The 25,533-nt window shown below is 42.7% G+C and overlaps 1 protein-coding gene across 1 annotated transcript; it reads right to left on the bottom strand.

Moving 5' to 3' along the window:
• Window positions 1-682: 682 nt before the first annotated feature.
• Window positions 683-23,984, bottom strand: sap30l (sap30-like). Its single transcript, XM_067982491.1, has 5 exons — window positions 23,695-23,984; window positions 23,040-23,565; window positions 17,232-17,357; window positions 13,162-13,260; window positions 683-1,705 (listed from the first exon to the last, which is right to left on the bottom strand). Exons 2-5 carry the CDS (start codon window positions 23,223-23,225, stop codon window positions 1,583-1,585), a joined length of 534 nt encoding a protein of 177 aa, XP_067838592.1. The 5' UTR covers window positions 23,226-23,565; window positions 23,695-23,984; the 3' UTR covers window positions 683-1,582.
• Window positions 23,985-25,533: the final 1,549 nt, after the last annotated feature.

Genomic DNA, 25,533 nt, shown 5'->3' with positions numbered 1-25,533 from the left:
GGCCATCATAAGAGTGCTTCTATTTTTTCTAAGGGGCCAAAATTGGCTTAAAAGAAACATTCTTACTGGAGTACCCCCTACAGCTCAGAATGGAAAGCCAGGTTTGATCCTCAGTCTGTATTGAGTTAGCTCAGGGCACTCTGACAGGGCAGTAGTAGGATCACTACAACTGGCCTGTCAACACTCATTGACTTGGCTCACAACAGAATGGCAAAATATCTAAAGGGCTTCCAGTTCTTGTGAAACTATGCTCCCAACATGAGTCAATGCCTTGATTAGGGGAAAAAAAACTTACTTTATCCTTGATCCATTGCAAAATGTTATATTGAGGTCGTGTGTTAATTGTCACAGGGTTGAGCTTCTTGGGCACTTAAAGACTTGCTCTCTCAAATCTACAAAATGCACTTATCCAACTTGACCACGCACGTACCACTGAAGGGTAAATCTGAAATTTTGGTTGCTCTTTCCCTTTTTGGAGCTTGCTGTGCAGTTCCAGCATTCCCATTTATTTATTTTTAAATCTTTTACTGAATCTTTTGTCTTTAGTCATTTTAGAGATCCACCTCAACATGTCCTCTGGAGGGAAAAAATGGCTCTAAATACACCAACCCTGAATGTTCTGAATTCAATGTTGACAATTACCTACATTTCCTGAGCTTGCCAAATAACAAAGAGCAAAGAATTTGTGCACATCTGTTTAATGCAAAATTGACAATCAGGTCTTAAGTAGCCCGTAAGGTACAGTAGTAACAAACCTATATCTCTGCAACCACACCACACTGAAGCTGACAAGTGTAAATATTACAAAAATCCTGACAGTGTCATTGTACAGTACATTGTATATTTGTGCACACAGGGGAAAAAATTAACACTGTAATCAATCTTAAGAGAATCCCAGTGCACAAAAAAGTTCAAACTTTACAATTGATCACCATATTGCAGACAGGACGGTGTTTCACCTCCAACTACCATAAATGTTTTACAGTACAAAAAATGGATTCATAAGCGCTACAAAATTCTTGATTGCGTGCCTTCTTTTCCAGAGTTGAGTTTTCTTACTGTGAATTCCCATTAGTCAAGAAAATAAAATCGTTGTGCACTGTTGCCACAACATTACTGCGACGCAGATCTGCATTCCCGCACTCTGCAACGCTGTCGATCTTCAGCTGTACTGGGTGCAGGGAAGGCATCGAATCAGAGCCAGGCAGCTTCCAATAGAAAGGGACAAAAAAACAAAACAGAAAGGGAGGTCGCCAGCTCCCGGAAACCTCCTACAAGTATTGTATAGTTTATAGCATCAATTTCTCTTTCAGAACTTGACCTCATTCAAAAAAAAAATTACACTAACGGAATTTGTTTTTTTTGTAGCTTGCATTTAACTATAATGACATATTCTAGACATGAAAATTCTGGAGACTGGAACTCAATTACAAAATGAATTTTTTTTAATATGTTTTACATCATGCCAATTCCAGCTGATTGTTTTAAAGAATAAAATGCAGAAGCACAACTGACTTTAGAAGTGGAACTCATGTCACTGCATGATCATGTGATCAATAAAAGCACAATTTAAATGTCTGTTTCAGTGAATGCTGCTGTCAGGTTTCTGATCATGCCTGATTTTGTCGTTCTTCACCATGTAGATAAAATAGGTTAGAGTTTCCTTTTCATTGACTGGAATGGTCCTAAAATGACGACTGATTGTCTAGAGAGAAAAGAAATGAATTATAAAAACAAATTTTGAATTTATTTGGACATTTTCATTAGAAGTTAGTGTTACATTTCAAGCTCACTTCAGATAGTTCCCTCCCACACCTAACACAACTCTACTTTCACAGACAAACCCTTCCTTCCCATGAACCTAAACATGACCTGCCGCTTGAGGTATTGAGATGGCGGGCTGCAGTGTGAACGATGAATACTCTTAAAATCATTAATGTTTGCACTGGAAACAGTACTGGATCTCACCATACTGCACATGACGTACTAACAGTACTGGATCTCACCATCGCTCTGACTGCACATGACGTACTAACAGATCATTAGACTTAAGTTGAAAAGTATGAATCAAGTTTATTAAGCAAGATTAATGGAAGCAAGATTAAAACCTGTATTTCAGGTAGACCTCACTTAACTCGGCACCTCTTTTAAAAGTGAAGTCTTGAAGCCACAGTTAATTGTCATAATATGGATCGCACATCTGTGAGGAAAAGGTTTATATGAGACTGATCTCCACCAGCTCCCAGAGCATATATAGCAGCACAATGAGGTCGTTAAACACTGAAGAAATGAGGCTACTAGCCTGGGTTATATATTTCACCTTCCTTTGGGGTCCAAGCTGTGACAACTTAAGGTACCTTGTTAAAATAAAATGATCAATTAAAAGTTGTATTCAAAAAGGTATCAGGGCAGGCTCCCAGAAACCAGCCAAGAAATTTACACATCTTTGGGACATAAAGATGAGTCTGCCTAGCTTGCAGGACTGGGCAATTGTGTAAACTAATATACGGAAATCTCTGAACCATAATGGATTGTCACCAACAGGAAAGCAGAAAAAAAATTGTCCCACTCCTTAGCATTAAAAAAAACTAGAAAGATATTTGCAAAACTTGCAGATGGTTCACTAAATTACTCAAATTATGAAGTAAATAGGCATTGTAGTTGCCATTGTAAAACATACAAGGTTAAGGTTAAACACACCTTATGGTGTGATGCTGAGCCACACAAACCATGAAGATCTCACGTTTTAACCTTGGACTATGCTGAATTAGTGCACAGCAAGGGTGATGAGGACACTAGAACTGGTCTCAGCAAGCCTATGCTAGGGAGGCAGCAGGGGGGGGGGGGGGGGGGCAGGGAAATCAGTGTACTACAAATCTAATTTCCAAGGTGGGAAGGTCCCTGGATAGTTATTTGTGTGGACATCAGATGGATAGGAGCAGTCTCAGCTCTGAATCCCAAAGTCGGTAGTGTAGTGGTTATAGTCATAGTGGACTAGTAAACCAGAGAACGAGTGTCCAAATCATACCATAGCAGTTTGAGAAAAATCTGGCACCAGTAAAAGTGACTACAATGTAAAAATCCAATTGCTTTATTAATGTCGTTTAGGGAAAGAAACCTGCTGTTCTATCCAGTCTGGCCTATATGTGACAAGTCCCACATTGTGATTGACTCTTAACTGGACTCTGAAGTGGCCTAGCAAGTCACTCAGTTGTATCAAATGGCTACAATGTAGTGGTTCAAGAAGTTGGTCCATAACTTTCTCAAGGGCAACTAGGGATTGGGGAATAAATACCAGCTTTGCCAGCAGTGCCCACATCCTGAAAATGAATTTAAAAAGTCAAATAGTCCACTGAAACTCATTGTTTAGGCTCACAGACAAAGAACGGGCTCTTGCAGGGTTGTTAGCACCTGTTGAATGATCCCCGAATGGCTCCATACAAGAGAAGGGCAGAAATGAAGTGGGGGGTTGGGGGTGGGTGTGAACAAAAAGGGAATATTTAGCTTGGTTAGACCACACTTGGAGTACTGCAAACAGTTCTGGTCTCCATATTATAAAAATAGAGGCACTGGAGAAGGTGCAAAAAAAGATTTACTAGGATGATACTAGAACCGAGGAAAGATTGAGCAGGCTGGGGCTTTTTTCTCTAGAAAAGACTGAGCGGTGACCAAATAGAATCATAGAAAATAAGAGCAGGAGTAGGTCACTCAGCCCTTCGAGCCTGCTCTGCCATTCAATATGATCATGGCTGATCCTCTATCTCAATACCATATTCCCACTCTCTCCCCATACCCCTTGACGCCTTTTCTGTCTAGAAATCTATCTAGTTCCTTCTTAAATATATTCAGTGACTTGGCCTCCATGGTCTTCTGTGGTAGAGAATTCCACAGGTTCACCTCCCTCAGTGAAGACATTTCGCCTCATCTCAGTCCTAAATGTCCTACCCCATATCCTGAGACTGTGACCCCCTCGTTCTGGACACCCCAGCCAGGGGAAACATCCTCCCTGCATTCAGTCTGTCTAGCCCTGTCAGAATTTTATATGTTTCAATGGGATACCCTCTCATTCTTCTAAACTCGAGTGAATACAGGTCTAGTCGACCCAATCTCTCCTCATACGACAGTGCTGCCATCCCAGGAATCAGTCTGGTGAATCTTCGCTGCACTCCCTCTATGGCAAGTACATCCTTTCTTAGGTAAGGAGATCAAAACTCCAGGTGTGGTCTCACCAAGGCCCTGTATAACTGCATGATGTGGAGATGCCGGTGATGGACTGGGGTGGACAAATGTAAGGAATCTTACAACACCAGGTTATAGTCCAACAGTTTTATTTGAAAATCACAAGCTTTTGGAGATTATCTCACCTGACGAAGGAGATAATCTCCGAAAGCTTGTGATTTTCAAATAAAACTGTTGGGCTATAACCTGGTGTTGTAAGATTCCTTACATCTGTATAACTGCAGTAAGACATCCTTGCTCCTGTACTCAAATCCTCTTGCAATGAAGATCAACATACCATTTGCCTTTCTAACTGCTTGCTGCACCTGCATGTTTGCTTTCAGTGACTGGTGTACAAGGACACCCAGGTCTCTTTGCACATCAACATTTCCCAATCTATCACCATTTAAATAATACTCTGCCTTTCTGGTTTTCCTTCCAAAGTGGATAACTTCACATTTATCCACGCTACACTGCATCTGCCATGCATTTGTCCACTTAACTTGTCTAAATCACCTTGAAGCCTCTTTGCATCTTCCTCACAACTCACAATCCCACCTAGTTTTGTGTCGTCAGCAAACTTGGAAACATTACATTTGGTTCCCTCATCCAAATCATTGATATCTCTAGTGAATAGCTGGGGGCCAAGCACTGATCCCTGCGGTACCCCACTGGTCACCATCTGCCACCCTGAAAAAGACCCATTGATTCCTACTCTGTTTCCTGTCTGTTAACCAATTTTCAATCCATGCCAGTATATTACTGCCAATCCCATGTGCTTTAATTTTGCACACTAACCTCTTATGTGGGACTTTATCAAAGGCCTTCTGAAAATCCAAATATACCACATCCACTGGTTCTCACTTATCTATCCTACCAGTTACATGCTCAAAAAACTCCAGTAGGTTTGTCAAACATGATTTCTCTTTCATAAATCCACGTTGACTTTGTCTAATCCCATTGATATTTTCTAAGTGTCCTGTTATCACGTCCTTTATAATAGACACTAGCATTTACCCTATTACTGATGTTAGGCTAACCAGTCTGTAGTTCCGTTTTCTCTCCCTCCTTTTTTTAAATAGTAAGGTTACATTTGCCACCCTCCAATCTGCAGGAACTGTTCCATAATCTATAGAATTTTGGAAGATGACAACCAATGCATCCACTATTTCCATGGCTGGGATGCAGATCATCAGGCCCTGGGGATTTATTGGCTTTCAGTCCCATTAACTTCTCCAGCATTATTTTTTTTTTACTAATACTAATTTCTCCTTCTCACTCGACCATTGGTTCCCTAGCATGTCTGGGAAGTTATTTGTGTCCTCTTCTGTGAAGACAGAACCAAAGTATTTGTTTAATTGCTCTGCTATTTCCTTGTTGCCCATTATAAATTATCCCTGTTTCTGACTAAATTTGTCTTCACTAATCTTTTTCTTTTTACATACTTGTAGAAGCTTTTACAGTCTACTTTTATGTTCCTTGTAAGTTTACTCTCATACTCTATTTTTCCCCTCTTAATCAATCTCTTGGTCCTTTTTTGCTGAATTCTAAACTGCTCCCAATGCTCAGGCTTGCTACTTTTCCCGGCAACTTTATATTTGGCAGGAAAAATCGGAGAGCAAGTTATTATCTCAATGGCGAAAAACTGGAAAGTACTGCAGTACAAAGGGATCTGGGGGTCCTAGTGCAAGAAAATCAAAAGGTTAGTATGCAGGTGCAGCAGGTGATCAAGAAGGCCAACGGAATGTTGGCTTTTATTGCTAGGGGGATAGAATATAAAAACAGGGAGGTATTGCTAGAGTTATATAAGATATTAGTGAGACCGCACCTGGAATACTGCATACAGTTTTGGTGTCCATACTTAAGAAAAGACATACTTGCTCTCGAGGCAGTACAAAGAAGGTTCACTCGGTTAATCCCGGGGATGAGGGGGCGGACATATGAGGAGAGGTTGAGTAGATTGGGACTCTACTCATTGGAGTTCAGAAGAATGAGAGGCGATCTTATTGAAACATATAAGATTGTGAAGGGGCTTGATCGGGTCGATGCGGTAAGGATGTTCCCAAGGATGGGTGAGACTAGAACCAGGGGGCATAATCTTAGAATAAGGGGCTGCTCTTTCAAAACGGAGATGAGGAGAAACTTCTTCACTCAGAGGGTGGTAGGTCTGTGGAATTTGCTGCCCCAGGAAGCTACATCATTAAATAAATTTAAAACAGAAATAGACAGTTTCCTCGAAGTAAAGGGAATTAGGGGTTACGGGGAGCGGGCAGGAAATTGGACATGATTTTAGATTTGAGGTTAGGACCAGATCAGCCATGATCTTATTGAATGGCGGAGCAGGCTCGAGGGGCCGATTGGCCTACTCCTGCTCCTATTTCTATTTCTTATGTTCTTATGACTCCTCTTTGGATCTAATACTGTCCTTAATTTCTTTTGTTAGCCACGGTTGGGCCATTTTTCCTTTTGTGCCAGAAAGGAATGTATAACTGTTGCAATTCATGCATTCGTTCCTTAAATGTTAGCCATTGCTTATCCACCGTCATGCCTTTTAATGAAGCTTCCCAATCTATCATAGCCAACTCACTCCTCATACCTTCGTAGTTTCCTTTGTTTAGATTCAGGACTCTAGTTTCGGATTGGACTACTTCACTTTTCATCTTAATGAAGAATTTTATCATGTTATTGTCACTCTTCCCTAAAAGGACCCCGCACAATAAGATTATTAATTAACCCCTTCTCATTGCACAATACCCAGTCTAGGATAGCCTGTTCCCTGGTTGGCTCCTCAACGTTCTGGTCTTAAAAAAAACCCGTACACATTCCAGGAATTCATCCTCCACAGTATTATTACTAATTTGGTTTGGCCAATCTGTATGTAGATTAAAGTCACCCATGATTACTCTAGTACCCTTGTTACATGCATCTCTAATTTCCTGTTTGATCCCATCCCCTACATTACCACTACTGTTTGGAGGCCTATAGACAACTCCCAACAGTGTTTTCTGCCCCTTGGTGCTTCTTAACTCCACCCAGACTGATTCTACATCTTGATTTTCTGAGCCAATATCCTCTCACTATTGCTGATTTCATCCCTTACTAACTACACCACCCCACCTCCTTTTCCTTTTTGCCTGTCCTTCCTAAATATCAAATACCCTTGGATATTCAGCTCCTAGCCTTGGTCACCCTGCAGCCCTGTCTCCGTAATCACAATTATATCATATCCGTTTATATCTATTTGCACTGTTAATTCGTCTACCTTATTACAAATGCTTCGTGCATTCAGATACAGTGCCTTTAGATCTGACTAACATTTTTAGACATCTTAACATTTTTTTGTACTATGGTCCTATTTGTCTTATTAGCATTTTTTCTTACCCAGACCCTATTTGTTAGTGCACTCTGTCCCTTCCTGACACAATCTGGTTAGCCTTACCCCAATCACTTTCCTGCACTGCTTCCTTGTCTTTTATCTTTAGCATTCTGGATTTCTTTCCACCGGGACCCTCCCCTCTCTTATTTAAAGCCCTATCTACCTCCCTAGTTATTTGATTCGCTAGAATTCTGGTCCCAGCATGGTTCAGGGTAGTCTGTCCCAACAGGACAGCGCTCTTTCCCCAGTACTGGTGCCAGTGCCCCACATCGAAACCCACTTCTCCCACATCAAACTTTGAGCCACGCATTCATCTCCCTGATCCTATTGACCCTACTCCAATTTGCTCGTGGCTCAGGTAATAATCCAGAGATTACCACCTTTGTGGTTCTGCTTTTTAATTTAGTTCCTAGCTGCTCATGGTCTCTCAGCAGAACCTCTTCCTTAGTCCTACTATGTCGTTGGTACCTACATGGACCACGACAACTGGATTCTCCCCCTCCCACTCCAAGTTCTTCTCTGGCCCGGAGGAGATGTCCTTAACCCTGGCACCGGGTAGACAACATAGCCTTCGGGACTCATGCTCCTGGCTGCAGAGAACAGTTTCTATCCCCCTAACTATACTATCGCCTACTACAACCACCTTCCCTTTTACTCCCCCAACTTGAACGGCTTCCTGTACCACGGTGTCATGGTCAGTTTGCTCGTCCTCCCCGCAGTCCCCGCACTTATCCACAAGGATTGCAAGAACCTCCAATCTATTGGACAATCGCAGGGACTGAGGCTCCTGCAATACTATCTCCTGGATCCCCGTACCTGCCTCACTTGCAGTCACACCTTTCTGCCCCTGACCACGTGTCCATTCTAAAGTATTTAATCTAAGGGATACAGATCTTTAAGTTTATGAAAGAGTTTGATAAGGTAGACGTAGAGAAAATGTTTCCACTTGCGGGGGAGACCAGAACTAGGGGCCACAAATATAATAGTCACTAATAAATCCAATGGGGAATTCAGGAGAAACTTCTTTACCCAGAGTGTGGAACTCGTTACCACAAGGAGTAGTTGAGGCGACTAGCATAGATGCATTTAAGGGGAAGCTGGATAAACATGAGAGAGAAAGGAATAGAAAAATATGCTGATGGAGTTGGATGGAATAGGGAGGGAGAAGGCTCGTGTGGAGCATAAACAACGGCATGAAACTGTTGGGCCAAATGGCCTGTTTCTGTGCTGTACATTCTATGTAACATACTTCACAATATTAATATTGTACTTTCACTGACCAAGATGACACTTGCAACAATTAGATAAGAACTGGCAAAATATTAAAATGTTCCTTCCTTGGGGAACACAGCTGGAACGTCATTTAAAAAAAAAACAGCATTTGACAAGAGGAAAAACACAAACTATAGTGAAGTTGGGAAAATCATAAGGCTTTTGGTATATGCATTGATAACAAATGAAAAGAAAAGGGTTATTTATCTCTGGGGAATGAGTTTACTTGCACTCATATGGATATTGGATAGAAGACCAGTTTTACAAACACAAAGGACTTAACCTCAAAGACTGATATTTCCAGGAGTTAACAGAAGCAATCCTTTTCAAATAACCTATAACTAGGTCAAGTGATTGGCTATTGTGCAGGGAAAAATACACAAAAATCGGCATTTCCACCTCCTTTGGAATGTTTTAATGAAAAATTACAGTACTTGGGCAGAAAACTACACAATATCCAGGTGGTATAAATATTTGCAGGATTTGTTACACATGTCTTACCAAATCACTTGCCCTATCTATAAACAAGTTCAAAAGGAGTCTCCAACACCTATAAAATAAACTATTCACAATGTGCTTCATTAGCTTTGGGAAAAGACAGTAATCATTGTTCTCTTCCCCCCTCAGGCAGAGATAGTGTCGTGAAAATTAATATTCAGCTTTGTTTCAAATAATCACAGACAAGGTACCACATACAACTGTCAAGCCCAAGAATCAGATCAGAGAATAACAAAAGCCCCAGAATAATCTCCTTCATGATCAGGTAGCGAAGCACAAACCAAAGTTATGATGAAGCGGATCCAAGGACTGGTGGACCATCCTTGTATGGAAATGGAGCAGGTACCCCATCACCACCCAGTTCCAAACAAACCAATCTGTTAACTTTCGCGATGATCAGAGCCTGGAGCAACCAGATAACTTTTGGAATACGATTGTTTTGAGTAATAAAAGTTTTTATTACTCGTGAGAGAAATTCACAGCCCTGCATTCTACCATTAATATTCTATAAGAGGTTAAACTAAAGCACCTTCAAGAAAGGAGATGGTGCATTTATATTGCACCTTTCATGCCCACAGAATGGCCCAAGTCAATGGACTACTTCTGCAGTGCAATCAAGGTTATTACGTAGGCAACACAACAGCCAATTTGTAAACAGCAAGGGTCTCACAAATAGCAATGAGATAAATGACCAGTTAATCTGTTTCATTGGTGTTGGTTAAAAGGTTAATGCTAGCCGAAGGATAAATATTGGCCAGGACAATGGGAGAATTCCCCAGCTCTTCTGTGAATGGTACCATGGAATCTTTTAACTCCACCTGAACAAGCACACGTCACCTAAAAGATGGCAGCTGATAACGTAGTACTCCCTCAATACTGCACTGAAGTGTTAGTGTAATGTGCTCAAGTCCTGGAGTGGGGCTTGAACCCACACCTTCTAACTCAGAGGCAAGGGTGCAACCACTGAGCCAAGCTAACACTAAGCAAATTTAAGAGAGATGGTTGTACTTTTTGTTTTAATTCAAAAAGTAATGAATGGAATAATTGCCAGGCAGGGTAGTCGAGATAAAAACATTGGGCGTGCCCAAATGCAATTGGATATATTATGGATACTAGAGAATGGAGGTTTCCTAGAAGATGTCAATTGTCAGAGATAACTGTAGAAAAGGAATTAATTAGTTCTGAAAGAAATTAGCAGAACCCAAGGAGTAAGTCACTGAGCTTTGATGGAATTCACCCCAGGTCATTGAAAAGTCAGAGAGGATATAGCAAAGACTCAGTAATCTTTAAATATGCAAACTGTGATGTGGGACTGGACAGTAAGCAATGTATCACCTTTGCTCAAGAAGGGAAGGATAAAACAGATCACCAGATCAAGTATAAATGACAAGTTATGAGCAAATTCTTAAAATGCACAATTTGAGCTAAAATTAGTGAGCATTTAAAAATGCATGGATTAATCAAGGACAGCCGGCACGGATTTATTAAAGGCAAGTTGTTCCACGACAAATTTTAAAATAATTTTTAAGTGACCAATTGGATGGTTATATGAAAAGCATTAGCAGTGTATATGGATTTTCAGAAGATGTGCAACAAACTCTCATAGGAGAGTTGTTTGAATTTTTCTGACATACAAGAGGAAATGTAGCAGCAGTGACAAAGTTGGTTGATGGACAGTAAGCAAGGTTACGGGGATTGGTGAAGGTTAGGAAGTGGTGCAGGCAAGGGGTCGGTCAGTGCTGGGTCCACTTTTGTTCTGTACATATATACATGATTTGGGCACAGGGAGCATGTGAAGATTTGCTGATGACACAAAAGTAGGGGAACTGGCAAACAGAGAAGCAGAACTCAGGAAGACGTAGGCTTGTTATCAAAATGAGCACAGGTAGCAGATACAATTCAATGTGGAAAAGAGTGACGTAATACATTTTGGGAGGAAAAACAAGGAATAGAAGTATACATTGAATGAAAAGACTCAAAAGGTGTGGATGAACATAGACCTCTAGGGGAACAAATCCATACTTCCTTTGAAATGTGACTGCAGGTATATAAAACCATTGAAAAAGGCCAATAACATCATGGGTTTTATAAATAGGGATACTGAAAACAAGAAGCAAGTGTAACTGTCTTTAACATCAAGCAAGCATTTAACCAAGTATGGGACTAAGGAACTCTAGCAAAACTGAGGACAATGGAGGTCTAGGCGAAAAACCTTCCAGTGGCTGGAGTTACACGATACACAACGGAAGAGTTGCGATTAATCAAGGCCAAGCATCACAACGCCAGGACGTTGCTGGAGTTTCTCAGAGCAACACCCATGGCCCAACCATCTGCAGCTACTTCATCGATAACCTTCCCCTGTCGTAAGGTCAGGATTGATTCAAGTATTCAGCTCCATTCATAAGTCCTATGATAACTAAACAGCCCATACCAGCAGGACTTGGACAACATGTAGGCTTGGACTGACAAATGGCAGGTAACATTTACACCACATAATTGCCAGGCAATGGCCATCTCTAAAAGGAAAAAGCTCAACCAGCTCCCCTGACTGTCAACAGCATCATCGTTGCTGAGTCCCCCACCATCTACAAGACAAGTTTACTTTGACAGCATCTCCTAGCCCCATCACTGAGAAGACAAACAGCAGCATTTTCATGGAACATTATCACCTCCAAGTCAAACACCATACTGCATTTAACATAGATCACCCTTTCTTCAGTCACTGGGTCAAAATCCTGGTATTCCCTATTTAACATCATAGTGCAAGCACTATTGCAAGAACTGCAGGGGTTCAAGAAGACAGCTCACCATTGCCTTCTCAGGACAACTAGGAATGAGCAATAAATGTGCTCTTGCTGATGTCACCCACATTCAGGGAACAAATAAGAAAAATCAAGAGCACCGAGGTTAGAAAATTTGTACAAGGCAATAGTTAGACCAATTACAGCAGTGTGTGCAGTTTTGGGTGCCCCAGTATAGAGAGGATATTAAAGCCAGAGAGATTCAGCAGGATAATGGGAACCTATAGTCATGAGAGACTAGAGATTACTAACGCTGGAGCTGGGGAGACCAAGAGGAGATTTAAAAGTGACCAATGAAGAGAATGAGAAGAGCGATTAGGAAAAAATTCTTTATGCAGAGGGTTATTGAAGCAGGGAATGCTTTGCCACAGGGTGTAGTCAAGGAGAGACCACCGCATCGTTTAAGGGAAAACTGAATAAGTATGTGAAAGAAGGGCAGCAGGATTAGTTCTGGATTGCCATAGAAAACAGCCAGCCCAGGCACAATGGGCCGAACTGCCTTCTCCTGTTCTGTAAACTTCTCTGGTTCTATGACTGGCCTTTTCTCATCCTTCACTCTTAGAATATTAGTCATATGTAGTCTATATTTTATCATACCACCCCAATCAATACCATTGCAATTCACACATTCTACATGCCTTGAGGTGCAATACCCTAGAAAAAGCTGAATGTTGTCAGTAGACCCCCTCTACCACTTCCATTCATTTCTGTAGCAATTCTCAGCCAGTGAGCATACAGGTCAGGTGTATAATATTTTTTCCCCCAGCTAAGTGAGCTATACTAAAAAGTAATCATTTAAAACCCATATTGGGTACTTAATGGGTAGTTTTACTAACATAACTTTGTAGCACCCTATTCACAATTTAGCATCTATACTTAGTAAAGCAATCTTAATAAAAGCATCACCCAGTCTGCGTTTGGCTTATTTTGCTACCGTTGCCGTACTCAGGCAAATAAATACTTCCGAAAAAAAACCCCACTTAGGATGTATAATACCTCAGCTAGCTGAGCTTTATTTAGTCCAGGTCTGGTCTGTAGTTTGAAGTGTCTCTTATAACGCCTCAGTGTATTTACTTGCAATTGAAACAAATCAACCTAAAAGAAATAAAAAAAAGTTGAGTATCTTTCGGCCAAATCAAGTTGGAGACAACAAAACTTAAAAACGGAGAAATAATTTCAAAATACAGAAATGACGACTGTGACGGTTTGAGTGGGGGATTATTTCAGGACACAAGAATTGAAAAAAAAAAGCAGCTAAAGCTTATGGGCCTGCACAAGACTTTCCCCAATTCTCCAATCTGCAAACATCTATAGATCTGAACTGAGTTGTGGGCTTTTGACATCACACATAGCAAACTCTCAACCATAGACACACTACATCAGGAAGTTGCAGAGCACATACTTGGAACTGGCAACATAGAACATGCCACTGCTAGCAGTGTGCTAAATTCATGTATTATTAAACTTACATCAGACAGAACAGTGCCAGTAGGAAATCTTAATTACAATATTTATCCACTTATATACTTGAAAACGAAATATTTGCAGAGCTATGGGGAAAGAGCAGGGGAATGGGACTAATTGGATGGCTCTTTCGAAGAGCCGGCACAGGCACGATGGGCCAAATGGCCTCCTTCTGTGCTATATGATTCTGCATACATTCATGAATAGTTCCTCCCCTTCAATTTTCTCCCCTGGAGGCTGTGATATATGCTGAAGTTAGTTCCATGCGTGGAGCTGCCTCTCCAATAGCTTGCAAAAGTAGTCATTTTTGTCTTCCAAGCCCAGAGGTGGAAGTGACTGCTTTCAGGCTATTTGAACATGGGAGCAGCAGGCAGGAGAAAGGAACAGCATTGAAGCAGCTCTGACACATCCCTCTCCCAAGGCCCCCACAACATCACGTGTCTAGACAGCCACGAGGAGTGGGAAACCTGAATAATTATTTGTGTCTTCCAGGCACACAAGTACCAGGATCAAATATGGAACCCATGATCACCCAGCTCATGTCAGTCAAAGGAACATTTCAGTTCCAAGGACTAAAACACAAATCATTCTGGTCAGGACACTTCAGTGCCATACAATGTCATGGGTTTAGCTATTGAGCAGGTCTGGAATGCTGTTGCATTATTACAAAGAAAGAAAGACATGTTGTATTATGTCTCTGCAAAGAACCTTGAAAGGAAAATAAAACTTGCATTTATATAGCACCTTTCACGATCTTGGGGCGTCCCAAAGTGCTTTACAGCCAATGAAGTACTTTTGAAGTATAGTCACTGTTGTAACGTAGGAAATGCGGCAGCCAATTTGCATACAGCAAGATCCCATAAACAGGAAAGCGATAATGATCAAATAACCTGTTTTTGTGATGTTGGTTGAGGGATAAATATTGGCCAGTACACGAAGAACTCTACTGCTCGCCTTCAAAATAGTTATCTTTTACGTACACCTGAGGGGGCGGACGAGGCCTCGGTTTAACGTTTCATCTGAAAGACAGCAACTCTGACAGTGCTGCACTGGAATGTCAGCATAAATTGCGTGCTCAAGTTTCTGGAGTGGGGCTTGAATTCACAGCCGAGTGCGCTACCAACTGAGCCACAGCTGACACTCCCTTATCTATACCAAATCATAGACAACTGTTCCACCTACTGCTTTTAGAAATAGTTATTTAAAGGATAGTTTCCAAATGTTTAATTTTACTCAAACTATGGACTATTATGACATCAACAGGTACAGATGTGTCAACAGTAATACTCCCTTGGGAAGCAACTTTACTACAAAATGCTGCGGTACAGAGGGATCTGCATGTCCTCGTACATGAAACACAAAAAGTCAACATACAGGTGCAGCAGATAATCCGGAAGGCAAACGGAATATTGGCCTTTATTTCTAGGGGGAATGGAGTATAAAAGCAGGGACGTCATGCTACAACTGTACAGGGTGCTGGTGAGACCACACCCGGAGTACTGCGTACAGTTCTGGTGCCCTTATTTAAGGAAGGACATACTTGCGTTGGAGGCAGTTCAGAGAAGGTTCACCGGGTTGATTCCGGGTATGGAAGGGCTGTCTTATGAGGAAAGATTGAACAGGTTGGGTCTATACTCATTGGAGTTTAGAAGAATGAGAGGAGATCTTATTGAAACAAAAGATTCTGAGGGGACTCGATAGGATAGATGCTGAGAGGATGTTACCCCTCATGGGGGAATCTAAAACTAGGGGGCATAGTCTCAGAATAAGGGGTCGCCCGTTTAAGGAAATGAGGAGGAATTTCTTCTCCCGGAGGGTCGTGAACCTTTGGAACTCTTTACCCCAAAAAGCTGTGGCGGCTGAATCATTGAATACATTCAAGGCTGAGTTAGACAAATTTTTGATCAGCAAGGGAGTCAAAGGATATGGGGAAAGGGTGGGAGAGTGGAGTTGAGGTAAAAATCAGATCAGCCATGATCTAATTGAATGGCGGAGCAGGCTCGAGGGGCCGAATGGCCTACTCCTGCTCCTATCTCTTATGGAAAGGTACTAATCAATGGCTGGCACTCGTGAAAGCATATAACCAGCATGAGTCAGTGCCTCTGGGAAAGTCACTGTGGCTCAGCTGGTACCGCTCTCACCTCAGTCAGAAGGAAGTGAGTTCAAGTCCCACTCCAGAGACTTGAACACATAATTTAGGCTGACACTCCAGTACAGTACTGAGGGAGTGCTGCACTGTCAGAGGTACCCTCTTTCACATGAGATGTTAAACCGAGGCCCCGTCTGCCCCCTCAGGTGGAAATAATAGATCCCACAGCACTATTCAAAGACCAGGGGAGTTCTCCCTGGTGCCCTGGCCAATATTTATCCCTCAACCAACATCACACACAGATTATCTGGTCATTATCACATTGCTGTTTTTGGACTTTGCTGTGTGCAAATTGGCTGCCACATTTCCTTCATTACAACAGTGACTACATTTCAAAAGTATTTCATTGGCTGTAAAGTGTTTTGGGATGTCTTGGGGTCATGAAAGGCACTATATAAATGCAAGTCTTTCTTTAAGAGGGAGAATTCTCAAACAAAAAGTCTAAATGAACAAGATAAAAGAATCCTATTCTTACTTTACTCAGAGTTCTAAAGGTGATCCTGAAAGATAGTTTTTTTTTAAATGGTCCTCATCAAGCTGATGGAAGATGGACCAGAACCAAGTTCTTTCTACTCTAACTTGTGATAGTGAGAGCTCTTAAAAAAAGTCAAATGTAGGTTAAAAAATAAATCTTAAATGTTGTACCTCCCCAAGCAGTTGCAAAAACAAAGCTTTGGAGGACAGCACTAATGCCATAAATAGTCAACATTTCCCATATAATCACCATCTTTCTCTTCTCCTTCCCAAGATCAAAACAGATCAAATGGTGAGGCATTGTTACTTTGCATTACATCAAATGTGAATACAGGAAGTTTACTAATAAATGATGCAGGAACACCCTTGTGTGGGAGGGGAAGAAAGTTATTTGAAAGTTTGCAAGCAAGGTCTCTCAAGGAGCTCAGCCAGCTATCCAGCGAGTAGCTGAATCATATAGATCAGGAAGGGCCTAGCTTCAATCCATGATCTGAGTTGTGTTAGCCACTCTCATGGGGGCAGTGGTTGGCATACATCAAGCCTCATCAGTCCTGGTAAGGGGTGCAATGAAAGCAGGGCATTACAACTGGGCTTGGTAGCCTTGGTTTAGAAAGATAGGGGAAAGGGCAGTCAGTGTTCGTGTTCCTAAACACTTATCCAACAACTCTGTTAGATGTGCATGCGTCCTGCACGCTGAATGGGGACGTGGCTGGACTTGGTTGCGATGCCTCCCCGCAGTGAGCGGACTGACGACACTCACCATCAATGTTCACAAGTGAATGGTAGGCACTTAAGGGCATGAAGAGCAACCCAGCAAGGAGTCAATGTATTAAGGAGGGCTTGGAAATTTGGGTGTGGAAAATTTGCCAATGTACAATGTTAAAGCATTATTTTGAAGTAAAAGGCAAGTAGGTTTTAAAAACTTTATTATGAAATTCCCTTAAAACCCACCAAAACTACTGGTGTTGGACACATTTACCTCTGGGGATTCAGCATCGTGGTCTGGTGAATCACCCCCATCGTCATCACTACCTTTTCTCTTTCTCTTATTTCGCACACTTTGTATGAAACTTTTGTGAAAGTCACATATGTACAGATGTCGGACCTGAAAAATAAATGTTATAAAACAGCACGTTACAATACGCTGTAATCAACTCATTGCAGAGTGGTGGCAGGGCAAATGTAGCGAAACAGAATTGACATCTGAACTTGAATTATCAGCTTTCCCAAGTTCACAGTGCAAGAGTTCCCGATGCCTGCTGTTCATCTAGTGGGACTCAAAACTATCAGCTCTCATGACCAACTAGTGACTATCCTGGTTTTTGGAGGGAGGGGGTACAAGAGGAGAAGGGGAAGGAGGCAAGTCGCTTTGCGATTAAGTTAGCTGCAAGATTACATGCCTGGCAATTCTCCACAGCAGTCTCATTATCAAACATCTCAGCCAAGCAGGTCCACATCACTCCAGAGCACTGTTGACTGACTAAACAACCTGGCTCATTGATGGGGCCTGGAGGGATAGACTCATTATTGGGGGACTGGGATTCTTTTCACTGTGACAGCCCTGCAAGCTAATGCCCTAACCAGCTTACTTCTATGCTATGCCAGGAAGCAGTGTGGGTTTCAGCCACTCAAAATCCTGGATGCATTTGGGTGCCAGCCTGTGCCTAATTTCTTAGGTAAGTGGGCTGTGTCCCTTCAGCACAAGAGTGCGCACTCCATATCGGGAAACAGGAACACTTGAATCTCCAAACCAAATTAAGAAACCCACATGGGTGGTGATGATGAGGTCCCTTGCTGTCAAGGGAGCACATGGGATTAAGGGGATGGCAGTAACTTGGGTATGCGATTGGCTAAGGGATAGGAGGCAGAGTAGTGGTGAATGGATGGTGACTGGAGAGAAGTATGCAGTGGGGTCCCCCAGATATCAGTATTAGGACCATTATTTTTCTTGTTACATATAAATGACCTGGACTTGGGTTAGGGAGTACAATTTCAAAGTTTGCAGATGATACAAAACTTGGCAACGTAGTAATTAGTGAAGAGGATAGCAGCAACTTCAGGAGGACAGAAAGACTGGTGAAATGGGCAGACACCAGGCAGATGCATTTTCAGTGTGAAATGATGCACTTTGGGAGGAATAACATGGAGAGGCAGTATAATGTAATGGTACCATTTTGAGGGGGTGCAAGAGCAGAGGGACCCGGGGTACACATTCACAAAACTTTGAAGGTGGCAGGACAAGTTGATAAGGTGGTTAAGAAAGCATATGGAATACTTGTTTTTGTATTCAATGCCCCTATTTACAAAGCCAAGGAAGTTATGCTAAACCTTTACAAATCATTGGTTAGGCCTCAGCTGGAGTATTGTGTACAATTCTGAGCACCACACTTTGGGAAGGATGTCAAGGCCTTGGAGAGGGTTCACGGGAGGTTTTCCAGGATGATACCAGGGGATGAGGGACTTGAATTATGTGGAGAGAATGGAGAAGCTGGGACTGTTCTTCTTAGAGCAGAGAGGGTTAAGGGGAGATCTGATGAACGTATTTTAAATAATGAGGAGTTTTGATAGAGCAAATAGATAGAAACTGTTTCCTCAGGCAAATGGGTCGGTAACCAGAGGTTTAAAATAATTGGCAAAAGAAAGAGAGAGGAAATAAGGAGAGAATTTTTCCACAGAGGATCGTTAAGATCTGAAACGCACTACCTGAAAGAGAGTGGTGGAAGCGGATTCCATAGGAACTTTCAAAAGGCAATTGGACATGTACCTGAAGAGGACTAATTTGCAGGGTTATGGGGAAAAGCTGCAGGTGGGACTAAATTGGACAGCTCTTTGAAAGAGCCGGCACAGGCACTATGGGCCGCTTTCTGTGCTGCAAGATTCTATGCGTCTACCACAAAAAGAGTCAGGCCTTTTGTCAGAAACTGCATTGCTTCTGTGTCTTTTAAAATCAGTAGTGGGTCCACCATAAGGCTCCTGACAGCTTGCAAATCAGAGAAATTAGGTAGATGTACTCAGGACAAGATTTTCATATCTCTAGCAGTATACCAGTCTACCGGGGGGTTGGAACTATGACATAAGTACCAAATAGATTGTCACGGCTGCGCGGTGACAGGCTAAGGAACATGTCTAATGTAGATAGGGAGAAACTGTTTCCACTGGCAGCAGGGTCGGTAACCAGAGGACACAGACTTAAGATAACTGGCAAAAAAGCCAAGGGGGGAGATAAGAATAAATGTTTTTACTCAAGCAAGTTATGATGTGGAATGCACTGCCTGAAAGGGTGGTGGAAGCAGATTTAATAACTTTCAAAAGGATATATACTTTAACATGAAACAATTGCAGGGCTATGGGGAAAGAGCAAAGAGAGTGGGACTAACTGGATAGTTCTTTCAAAGGGCCGGCACAGGCACAATGGGCCGAATGCGCTGTATGATTCTATGTTGATTGCACAGTGATACAAGTACAGGACCAATAGCTGATAATATTAGATAGCAACCAAAATAGCTGAAGTATTTTCATGAACTTTTCAACTGGTTTGTATGGAACGAAACTTAAACTAGGCAACAAACCTGAAGTGGTGTTACGGATTTAATCCAGCCATTGTTCAAAATTTTTTTTTTTTTTTAAATTAAAACTTTTAGGTCACAAATCAGGTGTACTTCTTCTTAAAAAGTAAACCAGAAAATAACACCATGGCACTGAAAACCAGTACAGTGTGCCACACAATTCAAAGCCAAGATTCCCCATACACTGAGGTAATTTCGTTCACCTGAGGAAGGAGGAAGCCTCCGAAAGCTTGTGAATTTAAAATAAAATTGCTGGACTATAACTTGGTGTTGTAAAATTGTTTACAATTGTCAACCCCAGTCCATCACCGGCATCTCCACATCATACACTGAGGTGTCAGCCTTGGCTCAGTGGTAGCACTCCCGCCTCGGAGTCAGAAGGTTGTGGGTTCAAGTCCCTCTCCAGAGACTTGAGCACTTAATCTTGCACCTGGCTCTTACTCTTATGTAGTCAACGGTACTGGTGATGCAGAACTTGCCAACTATACCGGCAACGCTGTGATTTGGTTTCTACTTGGCCACAGAGTCACAACAACTTGCATTTATATAGTGCCTTTAACATAGGAACATCCATCAATCTCAGTTTTGAAATTTGCAATTGACCCCCAGCCTCAATAGCTTTTTGGGGGAGTGTTTCAGATTTCCACTACCCTTTGTGAGAAGTGGTGTTTTCTGACATCGCCCCTGAACGGCCTAGCACTATTTTTAAGGTTATTTTCCCTTGTTCTGGACTCGCACCAGAGGAAAGAGTTTCTTTATCTACCCTATCAAATCCTTTAATCATCTTAAACACTTCAATAGATCACCCCTTAATCTTCTATATTCAAGGGAATTCAAGCCTAGCCCATGCAACCTGTCCTCATAATTTAACCCTTTTAGCCCAGGTACCACTCTGATGAATCTGCACTGCACCCCCTCCAAGGCCAATATATCCTCTCTGAAGTGCAATGCCCAAGGAAATCGGGGATGCACGAGGCCTGATTTGGAGGAACGCAGAGTTCTCGGAGGGTTGTAGGGCTGGAGAAGGTTTCAGAGATAGGGAGGGGCGAGGCCACAGAGGGATTTGAACAATCACAAGTAAGCACGGTGAGCGGGAGCCAAACACAGGACAAGTACAGCAACATTACAGGTACGGATGTTCTCAGATGTATGCAAGAGATGCCCAATTTTTCCTTTACATATTACTTCCACAGCTAAACAAGCTCATGTTCAGTGTCAGTTGTTCCTTCCAATATTATTCAGTATAATCAACACCTCACTGTAGTTAAAAAAAGTGATGCCCTCTGATCCTGGATAGATCTGCTCCAGAATCTAGTCCGCTTGAAGCAGAAGTTGGCCTCAAAATGCTGCACAGTTCAAGAAGTCGACAGAGATGGTCATTAAGCTGCAGCCCCGGTCAGATGCCAAGTGCTATAGTTGGCAATAATGACTGTTCTGAAACTTACAGCACAGAATTTTACGATGGAAATTCCCCCAATAATTGTTTAGATATGTCTCCGGAGCTCATGATTTAGTGGGTAGCATCTGGGGGAAGTACTGAACTCGACAGACCAGAAAGTTTCAACGTTTGATCTCTGGTAGGGTAGCACGTGCGATATTAAAATTGGCCAAAACAAAACTGCAGGGCTATGGGGAAAGAGCGGGAGACTGGAACTAATTGGATAGCTCTTTCAAAGAGCCTGCACAGGCACAATGGCCAAATGGCCCCCTTCTGTGCTGTAAGATTCTATGATAACACCCCTAGGCTTGAGAGGCAGGAGAAAAAAAAAATTAGGCAGAACTCCCATTCTTGATCACCATACAATACTGGAAAACGCATTGTTCAGACAGGTTTAGGTTTGGCTGTGGTACTCTCATGATCAAATAGCTTGCCCGTATTGACTGTCCCTGCTCATATATCGGGAACAGCCATCCGAGTAAGGTTCCAAAGGGCTCTCGCTGCCCAAGGACGCAGGTACCAGCTCAAGGCAGCACCTTCAGGAGAGAGAAAATACTGATCTCCTTTCTCACACTTCCAAAATACAGCACGTCATGCCAGTCAACAGGTAGCAGTGATGACACAGGTGGCAATGTCACAAAAATCATACCTCATATACAGTCTCCGACCCAGTGGTTATTGGCGATTCAGTAAGGTGTCAACCGTGGCATTCTCCTGAGTCAGAAGGTTGTGGGTTCAAGTCCCACTCTATTGACTCAAGCACATAATCCATGCTGACACTACCCGCGGCTCTATTTGAAGAGCAGCAGGGTAAACCTGGCCAATATTATCCCTCAACCAACATCACAGACAGGTTATTTAGTTGTTATCACATTGCTGTTTGCGGGACCTTGCTCTGCGCAAATTGGCTGCTACGTTTCCTACATTACAACAGTAACTGCACTTCAAAAGTACTTCATTGGCTGCAAAATGCTTTGGGACGTCCTGAGATCGTGAAAGGCGCTACAATGTGTGAGCCGACAGTGCGTCAGAAGGCTATTGGACCACGAGGGCATCACAAGCCAAAAAACATATCCTCACTCTACACACTTTCCATCAGGGTCACTGTGGCCCCCATGAGGAACCTGACCTGGCTGATTTTCCTTTCCCTAAGCAGACCACCGAGGCCAATTGTACACCCTTACTACCTCCCCAAGTGATATCAGTTAAAGCAGCACAAATCAAGAATGGAAGCTGGAGCTCGCCTGATCTGTACGGCTCAGTTCCAAACTAGGCTGCGCATTTACCAACTGTGCAATGCGATTTAACGTACAGCCTGGGTAACTACTTCACTCACTCAGGACTACGATTACTCTTGCCACAGATTCCCCAATGTTAAAACTGTAGGTCACACTAGGCGTACAACGTGCGCGAGTTTAATACAGCAGTAAGCTTGTGAAAATGCTGGTCTTCTAAAACCAGGATACCGGCTGAAGAGAACAAAAATCTGACCGGATGTTTTAAATTTTAAAAGACGATTCTCTGCTACCAGGTTAAGTCATTACAGGGTATTGAAATCTACTACGTTTCAGGCCTTTGAAAGACCTCATGACAGTCTTGTTTCACATCTTGTATTCAGTATAATTGCTGAATTGCAGATACTGTAAACTGTTCACCCCCAACGCCCCCCCCCCCCGGCTTTATATATAATTTTACTTTGGTTAGTTTTGCGGAATATAAGTAGCAGAAACCATCAGTCTGAAAGCTGAAGGGGGGAAAAATAAAAAAAAACCAACAGACTTACGTTCTTGTCGGTTTCCAGTTTGAGTTTCTTCTGTGAAATACTTTTCTGGATCCTCTTGCTGAAGCTGGCGTTGCCGGCAGGGCGGTTGCACCTCTCTCCATCATCAACCAAACAGCAAATGTGGCCAAAGCCCGGAGCCCCAGCGCCGCCATCCCGGCTGTCTTCTTCGGTACTAAAACCGTTCATTTTTTTTTTGCTTTACTTAACACCCTTCAGAGAATGGTTCTATCAACTCGGCGCGTGTGTGTCGGTTCGAGACCGGCGACAGCACTCCCAGTTCCACAACAACAAAAAACTCTTTTAAAAAAAATATATATATATAAATTAAAAAAAAAAGAAATTCAATATGGCAGAACGTGTCTCTTTAACGGCGGGTTAAACAACTCACATTGCAACTTTCGCAGTGGGTTTAATTTCTGTCCCTTTTTTAAAAAAAATGCAACTCTCCAACCAGCTCACAATGGCCGAGCTGTCCCGTGCAAACCCTTGTAACAATTATTCGCCTTCTTGCGGCGATAATGCGCGTCTTTGTAGAAGAAAAATATAAAAAAGAGGGGGGGGGGGGGGAAGAGAAAGAAAGAGAAAAATGTTAACTACCCGGGATTAAAGTACGGTGTTTTCATTCAGCCATGGCACACGTAAAAAAAATACAAACCTCGAGTTTATGGGATACGTAAACACGTTCTTTCTTTCTCTCCCACACTCCCCCCTTCTCCAAGAATGAGGTGGTGGGGGGGGGGGGGCAACAAAAATACACACACACACACAACAAAAAAAAATAAATTACATGACGTCCGCCCGCTGCAGGTCGACTTTGACTGCAGTACTTGGGATCGAGCTGGACTGGTTCTGCCGAACAGCTGTTGCCATGTAAAAAAAAAATCCCCTTCCAAATGGAATCAGGAAATAATGACCCTGCACTGTTACATTCGCAGCGTTCTAAAGGCGCACGGAAGGAATGGGAGGGAGCGAGCGGCGCACCGCGGGAAATGTAGTTTCTTTCGGCTCCCTCCCGCGCACGTCACGCGCGCGCGCCCGCCGGCCGGCCGGCGGGGAAAACTACAAGTCCCACAACGCCACGCCTTACCAGGGAGAACTCGCGTCCTGACGCGTGCGCGCGCGCACACACAGAGCTCCCGCGGGGGGGGGAGACAATGAGCGCAGGATTTTTTTTAAAAAACCTTGCACACGCCTCGCTTCCACTGTCGGGGCTTTTTTTTTGGGGGGGGGGGGGACGACAAGCACGAGTATCGTGAATAGCAAGAAAAAAAAATGCACATTTTAAAATGGTGTGTAACTAAATTGCACGCGCTGTTTGTAAAGGTGACGCCGTGCTTTAATCCGCGATTAAGTGAAATGGCAAATAAAGTGTGAAGTGCGTTGCTTAAAAAATAAAAATCGTGGGGAGTTTTTGGTTCTGACACTCTGCCGGGGGAGTTTAAAATCGCTCCTCAATTACGCGAACAGGCTCTTTGTGTGCACTATTGGCGTTCTCGTTACTGCTCTCTCCCTGTTTACTTTCTGTACCAGAAAATATAATAATTCCGGAAGCTTGGAATGTTATCAGGTAACGCTATTCAAGATTGTACGAAGCTCGTCCGCATAAATTCGGTACCAAACCAGAACGCTTGGCAACTACAAAGTGTAATGCGTGGGGTTTCTGTGAGATCACGTGAACCCACTAAATGCACAGTTTATGGACCGGCACTGTGAAAGTTAAATTTTAAAAAAAATCCTGCCCCAGAGACGTAGTAAATTACAATTGGATGAAGAAAACTACTGTGAGCTACAAAGTAGGGAAAGGTAGAGTGCCTTAGCAGGAAACGGTTTGGGCCTGCGGTGCCATACATCATGAATTACAGTTCTTGGTATGACGTTACCAGGAAGCGTTGAACACGGAAAAAGAAAACCAGATGAGTAAGATGTGCGAGATATTCACATAGTACGTCCTAGAACTGAGGCAGCCGTCTCAAAGTTTTTTTTCTGGCTGGTGGTGTAAGGAGGACTCAAATTGCACAATAAACGTTGAGTGCAAAAACCACGTGTACGATATGTTCGCGTCAGTAAAGAATCCGACTGGGACTAGGACCCTATTTTGACAAAGGCCATAGTATAATGAGGGGAGAATTAATTTAAAATCGGGCAAAGTAGCAACGCGCCAAGGCTTCTTCAGCAGCACCTCCCAAACCTAGGACCTCCAGCACCTAGAAAGACCAGGGCATCAGGTACATGAGAACACCATCACCGCCAGGTTCCCCTCCAAGTCACACATCATCCCGACTTGTACATATATCACCCTTCATTGTGATGGGTCGAAATCCTGGAATCCCCTACCTAATAGCATTGTGGAAGTATCTTCACCACACGGACTGCAGCGGTTCAAGAAGGCCCACCATCACCTTCTCAGGGCAACTAAGAATGGGCAATAAATACCAGCCCACACCACAAGAATGTTTTTTTTTAAAAAACATGACAGATGAGAATGTGGAAAGGG

Source organism: Heptranchias perlo, chromosome 4 (genome assembly GCF_035084215.1).
Source record: "Heptranchias perlo isolate sHepPer1 chromosome 4, sHepPer1.hap1, whole genome shotgun sequence".
Lineage (NCBI taxonomy): Eukaryota > Metazoa > Chordata > Chondrichthyes > Hexanchiformes > Hexanchidae > Heptranchias > Heptranchias perlo.
The sequence above is the reverse complement of the archived record's forward strand: the minus strand, read 5'-3'. Positions and strand labels throughout refer to the sequence as shown.